Here is a 17519-nt window from a genome sequence, read left to right on the forward strand (position 1 = left end):
AGGCACAAGTCTTAATCGTCCGTTATTCTCCTCTGCTCATCCAAAATGGCCTTGTGAAATAGGAGCCATGCATCGATCGGATGTGTGCCGGGAGAACATGGCAGTAGCAAACTCAAATGTTGCGCCTCGTATATATCACAGGACAGTGAGTAGAGAGAAGAATTACGATCGCAAGAGAATGATGATGGTTTCTTGCTGAAAGAAGACTGGTACATGTGTTTTATTAGTGAAGAAGATTCGGATGTGGTTGTTGCTCGAGGCCGGAAGTGTGTTCTCAGCGTCGATCGGAAGGATGATGCCATATGGTTGGATGCACTGCACTGGAAAAATGTCAGGCGTGACGGCGTAGCCTCCCGCAGATCGATCAGATGTACGTACGTGTGAGCGGACCCAGACGACGAGATCTCCACACCGACACCTATTCAGGGAGCGTGGGTTCAGTCTTCTTACGTGACCGGCCGTACGTACGTGGAGCACGACAACTTGGCAGGCATATCCATGTCGCGCGCGCGGATCGGCGTGCCACTCTCGAAATCCACCCCCCACCTGACCGACGAATCACACACCTTGCAGGGCTTCGATGGAGCGCCACAAGAGTCGTCATCCTGGCTCTGGTGGACGAAGAAAGCGTAGTAGCTGCCGGAGATGGTGAGCCCGGACATGCACCACACTAGGATGGCGACCGGGAAGGGCATGATGGCGGCGACGCGATAGGAGAACATGGCGACGAGAGTGGTGGAGAGGGTCCACACGGCCAACTTAAGCGCTCCCCTCCTCTTAAGGGAGTCCGGGTGGGGGCTGTCGAAGAGGCGGAGGCAGAGGAAGAGGGCCAACAGAACGAGATAGGAGGCGAGAATGAAAGCTGCGTTCCAAGGGTCGTCCCTGGAGCGATAGAGGGCTGTGAGGGAATTGATGGAGAGGAAGGCCAACCCAAAGGCTTGCATCCACGAGCAGTTGGTGAGAGCATCGGCCTCACCGGAGGAGCCCACCACGGTGGATACATATCCATGACAGCCATCGGGAGCCAATTGCCTCCGGACCTTTCCTCTCTCCATCACAAGCCAAGTGCAAAGGCTTTATCAGGGAAGGTTCTGCTGTTCATCGCTTCCCACGTCGTCCTCCCTGTTATATAAAAGCGCCACGCCGTTGATACTGACCTTACAACGCCAATCAATTTTTTTTCTTTTTCTATTCACCTTTTCAAATTAATTTTAATTATCTTTTCTAAAAAAAACTCTAATGTGTTCGTATCACGTTGATATGTATGTGTAGAGTCATTCGAAAAAAGATAATGATTTCTCTAAACTCGTTACCTACGCAAATACCAAGACAGTAATTTTAGAGATAAAAAAACATATTTTTAAACTAACCTCGATAAGAAGAAATATTTCATAAAGATTATAGGGATGTTGTTCGTAACTGACTCAAGCTATCCCTAACTTTCAAGAATATTTCTACAAATATCTTACACAATTCATAATCGACCCGAGCTACTCCTATACTCTTAGAAATATTTTCACGAATATTTTACAGTAAAAACAACTCGATAACTAATCCGAACTGTTTGGAGAGTGTTAGGTTATTTGAGCATTTTTCCTCTCATGAACCTTATAGCATTAACGTGGTAGGTAGTGATCGATTGATTATTTATTTTGTATCGATCTTGAATATATTATAAGATGTTGTTGAAGATATCCTCCTGTACAATAATAATAATAATAATAATAATAATAATAACAACAACGCACTCTCATATCATAAAGCATTCGTTTGTGTTGAACCTGTCAAAAGTCAAATGTCTGCTCAAATCGGTGTTTGTGACTCGATCCTATTCATCATTCATCAGCTTTGGATCAATTCCAATAGTACATTCTAACCTTTTGTAACACGTGATGCGAGGGAAAATAAAATATTGTTCTTATTTAGAGGCACGTCATTGGGTGGATAAGCATTACATTATCGATTGATATCATGATGACGACTCCTTTTATATGCATCATAAATAAATCTTTTTTTTTTGTAATGGATAAATTTTAAAAAATTACATGAAAACTATTAAATTACACCTCATAGCTTCTAAGAACAAATAATAATAATTAAAACATAAAACGAAAAAAAAAAAGTCAAGGTGTGAATGGGTCTATGGAAATCAAAGAATGAAAAAATCTCATCGTGCTAGTTGGATAGATTTTACCATCCCAACTAACTCATCTACCGTATTAACAATAGGTATAATATGATAGAAGATAAATATTGAAAATCCTTTATTCTGTTGAGAAAAATCTTCCATCATAATATGTATAAATAGGAGAGGGACATGTTAATATATTCAAACTAAAACTTATTCAATAAAGCTTCTCCAATAATTGTTCTTATCTTCTATTCTTTCGATCATAAAGACTCGAAAAGTATCATACATTCGACATATGATATTTAATTAAAACTCAATAAATAGTTCAATTATTATTAATACATCATAAAGATATTATGACTCTCCAAGAGTAGAATTCTCATATTTTTTATTTTATTACTTAGCCACCGTAGTTGACACTTTAATTTATGAGTAATTAAGGTTATTTTCATTTTGATTTTATGTCTAATCGAAGTGATTTATATAAATTAATTTTGATTGAAAAGGAGCTTACCATTGAAGGAGTGAGATGTAGAATAGTGGCCAACTAAAGTATATGGTTTTCAAATGTGATAGCATTTGGAAACAATCTAAATCAGTCATATTTTATCATATCAAGTTGAATTGACCACGATTATATGGTTTTCAAATACGATAGCATTGGAAATCAATCTCAAGTCATATTTATGGCATCAAGTTGAGTTGTCCGTGATATGTATATATATATATATATATAAACAACCTGTTCTTCTCATTGCATAGTTCCCTCTGTGGTTGCGTCGGTAGATAGAAACATTGGAGCAAAATACAACGACGACATCGTCGTCAATATCATCATCATAACAAGCATAACTATTTCAGAACGACCGAGTGAGTCGTGCAAATCGAAGTCTATTTGCTGTCGGCATAAGTTCGAGAAACGTGGCCAGCACAGCATCATCCCGGGGAAGCTTCCTGGAAATTTCCTCGGATGGCATTTAGTCGCCGGAGTCGATGGTGTCTGACGGACAACCGAGAGTGGGCTCCAAGTCAGGACGGAGGATGTGGAGTTGGAAGGAAACTACCCTCTTTTTGTTTTGTTGACTTTTAGGTCCTTAATTTGGTATGAACTCATCGTCACAAAGTTGGTTTCCGTCAAAAAAAAAAAGCTCCAGTGACTATGGCATGGATGATGGAAATCTAACGCGTTTGTTTGATACTTTGCTCACTTTGCCAATCTGTTCTTCTAAAAGAGAAGCGAGATGGGGAACAGCTGCTTCAACACGGTGGATTGGAGTTCTCATTCTTTCAATCGAAGCTTCTTGGTAAATTGTTGTAATGGGAACATTACTCTTCTGAAACGTAGTCGAAAAATGTCTGTCTATGACATATGCATCATCATATTACGATGAACATGCGATGAAATCATGTTTCATCCCCTCCCCTCAAGAATGTGGAGTCATGTTTCGTCCACCACATGACAATCCCATTGTTAATGCGCCACTAGAGCCCAGACTTTATAAGACTCAAGTTCCTATGTTCTAAGATCCACGGTTTCGATTCCGTCAACTTGTGCTAATAGCGAAAAATGTCGGTGGTTAACTTAAAATGTCTGACCAACTTGTGCTAGGAGCCATCTGATTTGTTTGATATGCCTTCGGGTGTCTCATGCAAGGTCAACTTGCACCAAGATCAATGTTGATTACGGGGTCTAGAATCATGGTAATTTTATTGACTCGACACGTCAGCCACTAGTATCTCTATGGGGGTGGTCAAGTTTGGTCCGTCAAAAGGATTATTGGCCTTCAATACTTAGCCCAATAAGAATGTATTAGGCAACCCTCGATATTTAGCTCGATGAAGGTGTATCAGATTATCTTTGATACTCAGCCCAAGAAGAATGTATCATATTATTTTCGATGTTTGATCTTAGAAGGGTGCAACAAACATAGATCGATGCGTAACCCAATGAAAGCATATAAGATGGTCTTTGATGTTTAGCCCAATAAGAATGCATCGAACAACCTTTGATATTTAGTCCAAAAAGAATAAATTAAGTACCCTTCCATGCTTAGCCCAAAAAGGGAATAATGGAAGACTTTAGATGGATAGCTCGAGAAGGATGCATCGAGCAATCTTCGATGCTTAATTCGAAAATGATATACTAAGTAGCCTTGGATGTTTAGCCTATGAAGGGCACATCGAGCGATCTTCGATTCTTAGCCCAATAACGATGTATCGGTTAATCTTCATCTAAGCAGTTGACTTGACTATGAGATATGACTCGACAACAATCATGAGATATGTTTAGCCCATGAGATATGACTCGATGTGCTAGTCAACCTTTAAGGCATGAGTCAACATTCTAGATGAGATAAGAGCTTTTGGGTAGAAAGTCTCTTGAGTGAGAAGTCTACCAGAGAGAAGATAGAAAAGGTAAAAATATTTCTAATAGGCGAAGGGTTATTCATAGCTATAAAGGACTTCTCCGAGGTAAGGGAGGCTTAGTGCACTTTGAGCCCTCAAGTTCTTAGCCCTCCAAGTTTGTCCTTTAAGTCTTTCCTCCTTTAACACCTTGATATTATGAAATACTATCTCTTTCCCTAGCATAGATTAAGAGATGGTCGCCTTATCCAACAAATGGTTGAGCATGACAAGGTCCTCTCCTTGAATAGCCTAAGGTCAAAAGGAGTCTAGTTGCCTTCTTCTTCCAAGGGGATGGCAAGGGTGGATCTAAAGATTTTCAAAGAGCTTCAGACCATAAAGAGTTTTTATGATTGAGATTCTATCTTGACTCCTAAGTTTTTAGAGTGCTAATGTGTTAGGTACTCCATTCTAGCCGAGTGCTATATAGAGGTACCTTGGCTTGAGATCCACTTTTATAAGTCGATGTATAGATATCTTTGCCTATATATCGATGCATTGGAGGCTAGGCTTCATTCCCCCTTCCATTCACTCATCCTGGTGTGTTCACCAAAGGATAATATCACTCTCTCATATAATATCTAACTCATGGCACTATTTGATTACCTTTATTAGGATTGTCAGCATGCGACCATTATCCCAACCATGAACTTGTTACACACATATTTTTAGGTCTATAAGAGGGTCAAAGGGTACTGTCTTGCTAGTTCATTTATGATCTTAGCAAGTATAAATTACCTCTTTTCTTTGTATTGAGGATGTCGAATGCCCAACTCGACAAAAGGGGACACATTGCTAGTGAACCACAAGGCATCTAATATTGCATGTGAGTATGGGCATGTTGTAACTCGATATATGTATGGGTTATTTATCTCTCTTCTTTTCAAGCAGGTGTATAGATATCTCAGTGAAAAATATGGTGTTAATAAGTTTGCTAAGTAATGGTTCAGTTAATCTTATATCAATCTTCTGATTATGTCATCACTTTGTGACATATCACCATTATATCATGGGGCTAATAAATTAAGTTTGTGACTCAAGAAACTTCATCTTGCATAGCTCCAAGATGAGATGGAAGAGTTGAAGAAATAGTGAGTTGATTCGTAGGTCATCACCAACTTAGAGGTGAAATTAGCCAAGTCCAAAGCTAGAGTGGTGAATCAAAAAATAAAGTTAGCCAAGTTCTAACAACATATGAAGAACCTTATGTGAAATGACTCCAACCAAATTGACCACTTGAAGATGATTTGGGAGCATAACCATGAGATAGAAGATGAGCTTCTAAAGCATTATAATGAAATCAAAGCCTTGAACACTCAAATCACTAAGTTGATAGAGAGTTTAGAGGTCGAGGTAATGCTAGTTTTGAAACAAGCAATAAGATGATCCTAGCATACAAGGAGTCCCTAGAATTCAAGAAGGGGACCCTCAGATTGAGGGATGTCTTATTCAAATATAAAAATCTCTTAGCTTTTACTTGATTAAGGCAAGATGCCCCAAGCATGCAGAGGGTGCCACTATTCCAATGGATATGAAGATAGACTTCAATGATGATCAGGCCTCTCTATTAGATGTTGGTGCGTTTATTATTGTCAACCTATCTTTTATTGTTTAAGCCTCTATGTCTTGTTTTGTTCTTTTATTTTTGTCTATGATTCGATTCTATTAGAGTTCAAATTTTATAAAGACATGAATTGTATAATGTAAAAACTTATAATAACAATAAAGGAGCTTTTTTATTATATCATTATTTATTCAAAATATATATCATAGAATTTTTTGAGGTTAGCACCTTGAGGACTAGGCCAATGCCTCAACTACTCGAGGTCACTTGATTGGACACGAAGTGGCTTAACATCATAATACACCCTATCAGCCATTGGACTTCCTTCACCAACTTTGGGGCTACATCTCTTGTATAGCCTTTACCTTATTAGGATTTATATATATTTCTCTCTAATACACAATAAAGCTAAAGAACTTTTACTAAGTTGATTGTGAAGATGCAATTAGTCGGGTTGAGTCACATCTTGAACTTCTTCAGTATTTCAAATATTTCAATCAAATAAGTAATGTGTGTCAACTAATTTGCTCTTCATTATCAAGTTATGGATGTATGCTTCGACATTAGGGCTGATCTGAGACTTGAACATTCAGTTTACCATTTTTTGATACATGACTCCTGTATTTTTAAGTCTAAATGACATGACTCGATAGCAGTATATGCCTCAATCAGTGATAAATGAAGTACATTTTTAATCATCAAGGTCATTTAAATCTAATTGTACCCTAAGAAGATGTCTATAAACATTAATAACTCATAACCCAAATGGCATCAATCAATTGATCTATATGAGGTAGGTGATAAGAGTCCTTCATATATGCTTTATTCATATTAGTATAATCAATGTACATTCTCCAATTTTCATTAGCTTTCTTGATTACGTGAGCTAATGCATATATTGAACTCTAGAAACAAACCTAGATTCTAACAGTATATCAGTAGTTGATCCATGGTGAATTTTCATAGTCTTTGCTTCATTAGATGAGTATCAACCGAGATATTCAAGTAATATTATGTGACACAAATCGATTCCCAATATGTTAATTAAGGACCACACTATGACTTCAGCATTAGCCTTCATGAAGTCAATGAGTTCCACCCTCTTGGTACCTAGGATTGCCACTCTGGGCTTGATGGTATGATTTGGGTGAGCATTGTCCAAAGGAACTTTAATGAGTGGCTCAGTTGCTTTAAGATGTGAAGAGGGCTTTGATGGATCGGAAGGGTCCATCAACAACGCTAGAGTCTTCTTTGGGAGAGAAATTATTATCAAATGCCACTAGTGTGACTCTTTTAGGTTATCCTTCAATACTTTAACTCTAGGCCTCGTTGGAAACTTCATGAGTATTTGGTAAGTCAATACTATTGTTCGAAGTTGATTTAGCAGAAGTCTGAAGGTAATGGTGTTGTAGGCCAATTGGATATTGATGGCCATAAATTTCATCATCATTATTTTTGAATGGGGAACTAACCCAAATGTTACATAGAGGCAAATAATGTGGATGTGGGAGATTGAGTTGCCCATGAATTTCGTTAAGTATTAAGGACATCAAGGTAAAATCATTAGTAGTAGGCCCATCTTTTGGATGGTATCATAATAAAGTATGTCAGCAAAACTACTTATGCTAATTATGACCTTTTTGACTAATATATTCATTATTAGGTTAGAGATAATAGGAGTGTCATCGTGCTTGGGGTTGAGATACTCTATCTTTTCTTCCTTGAAAGTGATTTTCAGATTGCCCTTGAGTTATCTATGCTTCACGATTGCATACACTTTGTGAGCTGAGGTGTTATGACCTCCTAATACCATTCCCTCAATGATGGCTTCCTCTCAATAGAACTCTTCATGCATGGGGATGGTTCTTATGCTTATGCATAAAATGAACATTCAAGGTATCCTCAACAAATATGTTTTTTGATATGCTCCTTCGAGTTGAGTCAATCCTCAATTCAACCCTTATCCTTTTCATCCTTCATTTCACCTTTTTTCTAAGATGAGGACTTCCACAATGATATACTAGTTTGCTTGTTATAGTAACTTGGGAAAGAAGGCCAAATGGTTTCTACTAACAACTAAAAGAATTGAGACAATCTTAATCGAAACATGAAAGTTTTGATGAGGACTGAGAGATCTGTGTCGATAAGCCCTCTAGTTTCACTAGCGAACTTTGAGATGAAGTTTGCTAGTGTTTCTTCCCTTACCGAATCTCTATAAGGGCCGTTGTGGTGCACTTGGGCTTACAATAAAGTGTTATTCAAACTTGTTTATAAGCTAGGAAAAAGGTATAATTAAAAACTTTATAGATAAGAATATTTTTTGGTAATGATGAAGAGTATCGTTAGGAAGGAGTGGCACATTATAGCATCCAATGCACTGTAGATGGTCATTTGAGGCCACATGCTTAGTTTGGTTGGTGTTGTCATAAATGAGTCCAACGTTAAGGGGCGAAAACTCAGGGGAATTGATTTTTTTTTTATTTTAGATAAAGGGTAATCTCAATACGCCCTTTGCATACTCCTCTTAGTACTAAGGTCAAACTCCTTACGTATATCTTCCAAGCACTTGCCCATCTTTTGAATTTACGCTCTTATAGCATGATTGTCAAAGTTTATTGATTGGGCTTCCGAATAGAGCATGTCGATTTGGAATTGAGGGGTCCATTCACTTTGGCAATGGAGGACCGTGGGGCACCCTTTGTTAAGGGAGGGCACCCTTTGTTAAGGGTGCTATCGAACGTGAACATCCAATATTGGGATTGTTATAGTTGGTTGAGTGACATTCACCGGTGTTACGGCCAATAACTATTATTGTTGTCATAGAGTTCGTGTAGTTGAGAGCTGAGCTAACTATAGGATGAAGAGAATAATAAATTATATCATTCTCATTAGAGCTTTCACATATTGTGTTAGGTCGAGGAAGACTTTAACCATGTGGATTAGTGCATTTGAAGACAAAAAAACTAGGGTCATTGAACAATCTCGGATGCTAGAGCAAAGCAGATCCAAAAGTGTGACTATTATTATTGTCATAGAGTTTGTGTAGTCGAGAGTTGATCTAGCTATGGGATAAGAGAATAACAAATTATATCATTCTCATTAAGGCTTTCACATGTTGTGTTAGGTTTAGGAAGACTTTGACCATGTGTATTAGTGCATTTAAAGATAAAAAAAACTAGGGTCATGACTATTATTGTTGTCATAGAGTTTGTGTCGTCGTGAACTAATCTAGCTATGCGATAACAGAATAACAAATTATAACATTCCCATTAGGGTTTTCATATGTTGTGTTAGGTCAAGGAAGACTTCGACAAACAATCTCTCTCTGTATCTCTCCACCTTCATTCATGCATCCTCCTGTTTTTTTTCCCTCTCCTGATGCAAGGAACACAACCTTGTTCATTCCCCATCATGTGGCATGATGCATCGTCTCGTTCCGCACCTCCACTACCACCACCACTTCCTATAATAGGAACACAGAAACGAGACCATTTATTCAATAAAAGAAAAACTAACATGACTTACTTCTACATAAATTATATTCGTTTTTTCAAATACTATAATGACTATCCTATGAAATTTCGTTTTCTATACACATAAGATGGGAGATAAGGTCAGGATATAAAATGAATATCGTTTGTCAGACAAAATAGAAAACAAAAACAAAAACCCTATCATCCCTCTTATTGTTTTTATAGCAGTATTGTCCTTAAATATGATGAGATAGGAGAGGATAAAAGATCAATCAACTGGATAACTTGTAGTTGGACAGCTGAAGGCAGCCATCCGTACGAAACAAACAAGAAAATCTTGCTGCTTATTGCTGCTTCGGCATTGTCTTTCAGATACAACAGCACTGCACGCTGAAGGTTCCTTTCGAAGTCCTCAAGAAGTGGGCAGCATCAACAGTGTAACTCGGCACTCCAAACAAACAATTGGAACCGTGATGCTCTCCCCAACTACCAAAACTCATTTCGAGGACACATCTACATAACAAATGGTAAGGTGAATAAACATTGTTCTGAGTCAATCAAGGGTTATCAAGTCTACAAAAAGTAATCAGGAGTTTTGCGAGTCATATCGGGCTCAATTTGTCGTGGTGCTGGATCAAACTGAAGAAAGTTCTGATCCATGTTCTCCCCGATCTCTAATATTGCTGCCATGTTACCGCACCGGTAACAGTAGTTTGGTGCGCTAAACACTGTGACAACATTCTTGTCCTGCAGTCATGCCAACATATGAAAAATGTTTAAATCAAGTTGGTGATTTCTCACATGAAGAAACAAAATTTGGAGGAATACCATGAATCCCTGGAAGAAATTCACACACACTATATTATGATATACTGTAGACAATCTTTACAAAATATGATTATGAGCTGACTCGAGCAACCCACAAGTTATGGTAATGATCAACAGATTGAAGATGCCTATTCTAAAATCCTACTCTTTCTAATGATGCAATCTAATTGAATAGGTAGAACCAAACTTAACAGGCAGCACACTGAGAACTATCATACACAGAAAACATACAGCAGGAACTACTTTCTTTTGCTTGCCTGGCCTAAAAACCATGAACAATGCTACACATAAGTAATGAGGAAAAAATTGAACAAAATAACCACACAACATACCAGTGAATCATCATATGTAGTAAACATGCAAAGGGAAGAATTTGAACTGGCTAGCCTAACTTCAGAAGCATGAAGAATGCTTGCTTGAAAGAAAGAACAACACATTAAGCAACAAGGTAGAATACAAGAATTGCCATGCCAAACAGTATGTGTTGACACAGGTTTAGATGTACCATACCAGCAACGTAGCAGCAAATGCCATGTCGACTTGTGCCAAAGTGCCAACATGTGGCTACAGTTTTTGCCTTTGTTGGCAAGCACAAAGGCATGTTGACTGTACCGGCCCAGGAAAGTACCAGCAGGCCCTGTAGTGCCACAAGGTGGCAATCCTTGATAGTACATATATACACATGTGCATATATCTAGAGAAGTTCACAGAATAATAATGTTTTGAGTTGTTTCTGTTGCATTTATGTGAAACTCCAACTGATTCCAACATGCATTTCATGATCATTTCTATCTCATGCATTCAGTCATTTGCGTGTTATTTTTCACAATAATTTCTCAGCACAACAATCGATATGAAGTGCACCTTAAGAAACAAAACATTAATTTAAACCTACAAAATTATTTGATATATATAGCTAACATTTCAACCCACCTGGCACCAATTGAAACCTTCCATAACAAGTTGATGAGCTCTGGCAATAAGACTGAGACCATTTGTGTGATTAAAATGCTGTGCAATGTCCTGTCCAAATGTATATCCCGCTCCCCTTGGTGATATTCCCCATCCACACCGATCATCAGGATCAGACCAGAGAAGATCACACATAGGCCCTTCATGTGGAACCTATAAACCAAATAAGCATTTACGTTTTCTTTATGGAAACTATGTAACCCAATAAGATGGCAGAAACACCAAATAGCATGACGAACATTTATGAAAAAATAAAGAAAAATAAAACATCAGACTAAAAAAAAGGAACTAGTATGGTTGTCTTTACAGAGGTAAAAGCTACCTATTTAACCTGATCACGAAAAAAAGGTAAAACTAGTCAAACCAAAATTCTAAAATAAAGTAGGGGTACACTAGATTTTAAGAGTATTTCTGATGGACATTATTTATTATCATTATTCTGCATATTAAAGGAAAGTGTATAAACCATTCATTTCAAAACTTCTTATGTTAATATGTCAGATATGATCTTGGTACGATCTAATCCTCCAAATTGTTTGATATTAATATTACATGTTAGAGAATTACGCCAGAATTTAATATAACGAAAAACAAACCATTCCACGGCCATGTACCAGTTGGACGCATGATATATGGATCTCACATTGCTTAGTTCCAAATAATTCCAGTGGACTAGCCATCTCAGAACATTTTTTCTGGAATGTGGTTAGGAATGATTAGAAAATTAGGTTTCTCCATAATTTTGTCATACTGATCCAGCTCAGCAGTGGTCAAAGTGTACGTGGAGCCAGGCTGCAGTCAATTCACATGGTTGCATTAGTTAAAAAATTGTATTTTTGCAGAATCTAGAGTATCTAGCCAGTTGGATTTGTTAACAGCTATCAACAAAAACAAAACAACAACAAAGGCAATTATTTAAACAAAGTTTAACTGAATTTCTTGAAAATATGTTAATACCTTAAAACCTTGCATGAAGTTGAGTGCTCATAAAAATAAGTGACATTGACTGGATTAAAATACAAAGGAAAAAGAAGAGGAAAAACAAAAACCAAAACCAAGTTCTAGCTCACAAAGGTGTATGATGGAAAGTCAGAAACATCACAGTATTTAAAGGGAAGAAAGGACAACAAGATAAAACCACCACCTCTAAAGACTTGCTGTTGTATCATAAGGAAGAATCTATTAGTTCAAGAAAAATTATTTCGATGTTGATTACAGAAAAAGTTTGGTGATGAGCTTTGGTGCCATGAAGGTTGCTCTATTGTGACATGGGTGTCAAAGGGTCAGGTCATGGAGACCACCACTTCATCAAAATGGGTAAGATTGTCTGTTTGAGCTTTGGAAACCACACACTGGCGAAAGACTTGCACTGCACTGGACCATCCTCCTTTTTATCTATTAATCTATTAAGTATTAACCATGCTCACTGGTCATCATTGTTGCTAATGCTTTCTATTAATAATTCTAAATATTATGATTTTTGCATACCTCCTGTATACGGTTCAGATCACGGATGTTATCTAATGTATCCAAGGATGGGGACAGACCACCATGCAAACAGAATATCTACAACAGTAAACAAAGTCCACTTGTTAAGAAACTTAAAAATGGCCAAATTGGATATATAAATGTTAGGTAAACAAGAGAACAAGGCAAACCTGACTCTCAATGAGTGCTGTAAGAGGCAGATAATCAAATAGATCAGTAAAATACTTCCACACATTTGCATTCCCATACTTTCTCAAGCATTCATCATAAAAACCATACCTGAAACCAAAATTCCATGACACATGAACATGTAATAGTTGTTTAGATTCCATGGAAGACCAAGGAATTCATCCAATTAGAAACTATTACGATGAGTGAACTCCCATTATATGCAGAGTAGAAGGTTCACTTCTTTTTTAATTTGCATCAGATGTTTATATTTACTGAGATACAATAGAAGGATTTGATAAAAGAGGTTTTCAAAGGCATAAAAAGCACAAGCACAAACAATGTGTTTTACATGTCTGTACTTGAGAAATCGAGGTTTTATCTTTTTATAAACAATGCTGTTTATATGCTGTTTATATGACTAACACCTTAGTACATATTTTCAGCAAAGTTTACTCCTCAACACTCATTGAGCCATCGTTTGTTGACTTGTGGCTGTCATTTTTTCTTTCAAAGTCCTTGTTTTCTCTCTCGCTAAGTATTTGTTGAATTGCTTGTCTGTTGTGCCTTTCCATGAGACTTTAGGACTTGTCCGCCACTCATTTTATGAAATCTAATCAACTTTCTCTTTTGCAGGTCCTTCGAGATCAGTACGAAATTACTTCTAACCTAACCCTTTATGAACAAATATTACAAGGATGTCTCATAGCTTAGGTAATTCCAGCTAAGTCCATGATACTATGCCAAATTAAATAAAGATCTTCAAATCTTTTGTAATTACATGCACATTCGGTGATTCGGTGACCTCCAACTTCTCATTTACAAGGATGTGACTTTCTTATGGCTTTTAGTTATTAACAACTATAATTTACTGTATTCCATATAGCAAGGTAACAAACTCCAAAGACTATCAAGGATACTTTGAAGAATTAAAGTTAGCTGCAGTAATAGAAGACAAAAGGAGGAGAGGAGTACTAGAGAAAAGTATGACAAGTTATATGCAACAAGAAATTTTCAGTGTATCTATGAGACATATATGTATAACTTAAATTTACATCAACCAGCTAACTCCGGTAGTCATATAAAACAATTATCCATGATATCCAATTAAAGTAGGATTTTTATTAAAATTAAATAAGGAAATAAATTCACTGCCTGACTCTCGTTCCAAGACCTGTACCAACTGCTTTCAGATCAAGAATTTAAATTCAATTAAAACTCTGCATTGATAGTATCTAAATTGCTAATTAATAAATAACAAAGAAAAGATAGCATCCTCTCTATTTGGGATCAACTACATGGATATTTTGCCATCATTGAGCTCTATAATATCCCTAGTTAAACTTATAGAAATCAGATCTCATCTGTAAAAGAGAAAATAGACACTTACACTTGAGTTATTTGCCGGCTCTCGTGATTGCCCCTAAGGATTGTAATTCTATCTCTGTAACGAACTTTCAAGGCCACTAAAAGTGTGACTGTTTCAACAGAGTAATAACCACGATCTGCATTAAACATAGTAGTTGACATAAAGAGAAGATACTTGGAATATCTAATGACAGCTCATAAGGAATACAGCAAGTGCAATCCCAGCATTGCAATTTTAACATATGGGAAAATACATATGTGAGTGACAGTATGTGAGGAAAAATATGAACCATGTAAGTGACAGTATAGAAACTTACATTACATTTTATCATAAAAAAATAGTTTATTGCATGCAGAAACAGAACATAAATATACATAAGGCTAGGAAGCTAGTATATAACGTTATAATATTTCAAATGGGATATAAGAAAATCACAGGAGTTCTCTATAAAACAGAAAAGGATCCAAATGCATTTGCACATTACTAATGTTCACAATTCATTATCTGTAACATCAGGCACACAAAAAAATTTAAAATTTGGACCCAAGCATCCGTTCAATTTTTCAACAGTCATGTTTTCCATATCCACGGATTATTTTGGGCCTTTGGCAGGGTGCTTGTGGTTGATTGCAATCTTTGTTCCGAATAAGGATCTCTTTGTTCTCGATTTTTACTAACACTTGCAACAATTATTGTTCAGAATATGCTATTCACCATTTGCCTATGATATTGCCCAAGATAGTATAATATCACACATCGGACCAACATTGAATATCATACATTATCTAAGACAGGAGATCTGTTCACCTTTCGCCTTTGGTGTTGCCAAATATGATGTTTTTGGCATCCTTGTGGAAAGTTCAGCTAAACAGAAGATGAAAATTATAATACTTCCGATGAAGCATGTTAGATATCAAGCGATGTGCCTCTGTCCTCTATAAGTGTTTCAATATGACATTCTGACCAACTAAGTGCATGCAATTACAATAAAAAAGAAAAAAAGGGCAGCATACAAGAACTAATAAAGTTCTCACTCAACAAGCTACAATTTCAATCCTCATGTTGCAGAACCAGAACACGAGGTTGTATTACTTGCATATCAAATAATCATCTAACCGTAAGCAGAAGAGTACTAAAAACTAAAGAAAAAGTGAACTGACTGAACATAGAAGTAATCAGTATTCACTAAGCAAGTAAAATCAAAATTAGATAACAATAATACACCCATCAGGTAACACCAATGAAACAAATTATCCCTTCTTCTGACCTACGTAGTCCCCCATAAAGAGGTAATTGGTGTCGGGCGCCTCCCCTCCGATCCGGAAGAGTTCGACGAGATCATAGAACTGCCCGTGGATGTCGCCGCAGACGGTGACGGGACACCTCACTGGCTGGACGTTCCACTCCTCAACCAGGATTGCCCGGGCTTGGTCGCAGAGGACCTTCACTTCCGCCTCCGCCAAGAACTTGCATTCCCTAAGCTGCTCGATCTGGCGGTCCAGATCCGCGTAGGACGGCATCTTCCACCCCCGACCTCGAACCCGTCCGATCTGCGTGCGAGGGAAGCCGATCTGGGCGGCCGAAGTTCGGAGGACGGCGAACCGTCGAGACGTACACCACCGGGGAGGAGGGGATTAAGCGGATCGAAGCTTCAAGGGAAAGAGATTCAAGATAAGGGAGAAGGGGAGAGGAGGAAGGGGCGGGGAAGAGAGAGAGAGAGCGTGAGGGGGTTGATCCGTAGTCGCCTTGGTGTGTGCATTTCTCGCAGTCTCCGTTCTCTTCTTTTGCTTTCTTATTTTTAATTGGTTCCCGATGGCGAGCGGAGACTGGGTCGTGGGAGATGAGATGAGATGAGATGCGAAGGGGAGGATGCTCCATGCCACGAGATGAGTTACACGTCGAGGCACGAAAGCGGGTGTAGCCGTGAATCCGGGCATGCCAGAGTGCGATTCGTGACGGAGAAATCGTGGTGGCAGTTCTCTCGACAAAATTGATGCGTCCCACATACTGCAGGCGCATGCACCCGAAACGAGTTGACGATCGGGTGCAGCTATGAGAAACTCGCATAAGTATTCTTCTCTTTTTTCTTTATTTTTTATTTTAAGAAAATGGCGGCCACGAAAGGGTGCGCCACTGAAATGATCTTTTGACCATATCTTTCTTTAAGAATATTTTTATTTTTCTCAAATGATGTATTTATTTTAAACAATACCGAAAATAATCTTACTATCCATCCCCATTGATATTTTTCTTTTCGTCAGTTTTAGAGATATCTTAGCGTAGATCATTTGAATAATTTTATTTGACTCATTTATAATATTTTTAATAATATTAAAATATTATTTATTGAGATATTAAAAATATTATATTTATGATATTATATATTTTTAAAAAAATATATAATTAATTTTTAATTAAGATTAAAATTTTATTTAAATTATTTATAATATTTTTAAGTAAATATTACGTAATCAAGATATTATAATATATTATTTTTTATTTTTATTTAGGTGGTATGATTTCAAAATCAAATAATTTCTAATGTATTTTGATTTTATTTGGTTCTCTTATTGTATTGTTTAATACTATTATAATATCTTTGTTTAGGTATTGAAAATAATAAAAATTATTATAAGTCATATGATATTTTATTTTTTTATTGTCATTGCCATACACCATTATAATAATAAATTTTCAGATTTAAAGTTGATTGGACCAAATTAGTTTTATAGTATTCTAATTATAATGATCAAAATATTATACTAAATTAATTTTTTTTATTTTATTAATTTGATGAGAGATATTTTTTATATTATTCAAAACAGGAATATCATTTTAAAAAACAGAAAACAGATGACATTGGGACTTTTCCAAAAATATGAAATATATTGTTAAGAGAAAAATAGAAAGATATTTTTTTCAAAAAAAAAAACCTAAGATGTTTCCAAATATACAAAATTATGTATGCCAAATATCTTATTAATTCAATGCAAAGTGAAAAAAAACAGCATCCAAAAAATTGCAATAAAAAAGACAAGACAATATATATATATATATATATATATATATATATATATATATATATATATATATATATATATATATATATATATATATATATAT

At 36.7% G+C, this 17519-nt stretch overlaps 2 protein-coding genes across 3 annotated transcripts; both read right to left on the reverse strand.

Annotated features, from left to right (window-relative positions):
- Nucleotides 1-162: 162 nt before the first annotated feature.
- On the reverse strand, nt 163-1107 carry LOC135616245 (uncharacterized). Its single transcript, XM_065115438.1, has one exon. It carries the CDS (start codon nt 1053-1055, stop codon nt 447-449), a length of 609 nt encoding a protein of 202 aa, XP_064971510.1. The 5' UTR covers nt 1056-1107; the 3' UTR covers nt 163-446.
- An 8643-nt stretch (nt 1108-9750) lies between these two features.
- Nucleotides 9751-16209, reverse strand: LOC103992686 (serine/threonine-protein phosphatase PP2A-1 catalytic subunit). Of its 2 annotated transcripts, none has more exons than XM_065118538.1 (6): nt 15664-16209; nt 14418-14532; nt 13030-13138; nt 12860-12937; nt 11333-11511; nt 9751-10318 (listed from the first exon to the last, which is right to left on the reverse strand). In XM_065118538.1, the coding sequence occupies exons 1-6, from the start codon at nt 15914-15916 to the stop codon at nt 10246-10248; spliced, it is 807 nt and encodes a 268-aa protein (XP_064974610.1). In that variant the 5' UTR covers nt 15917-16209; the 3' UTR covers nt 9751-10245. The 2 variants fall into 2 exon arrangements, with proteins under 2 accessions (XP_064974610.1, XP_009410768.2); XM_009412493.3 differs by having other exon boundaries at nt 11333-11524; nt 15664-16205.
- Nucleotides 16210-17519: the final 1310 nt, after the last annotated feature.

The sequence above is a fragment of the Musa acuminata genome, chromosome BXJ2-7 (genome assembly GCF_036884655.1).
Source record: "Musa acuminata AAA Group cultivar baxijiao chromosome BXJ2-7, Cavendish_Baxijiao_AAA, whole genome shotgun sequence".
Lineage (NCBI taxonomy): Eukaryota > Viridiplantae > Streptophyta > Magnoliopsida > Zingiberales > Musaceae > Musa > Musa acuminata.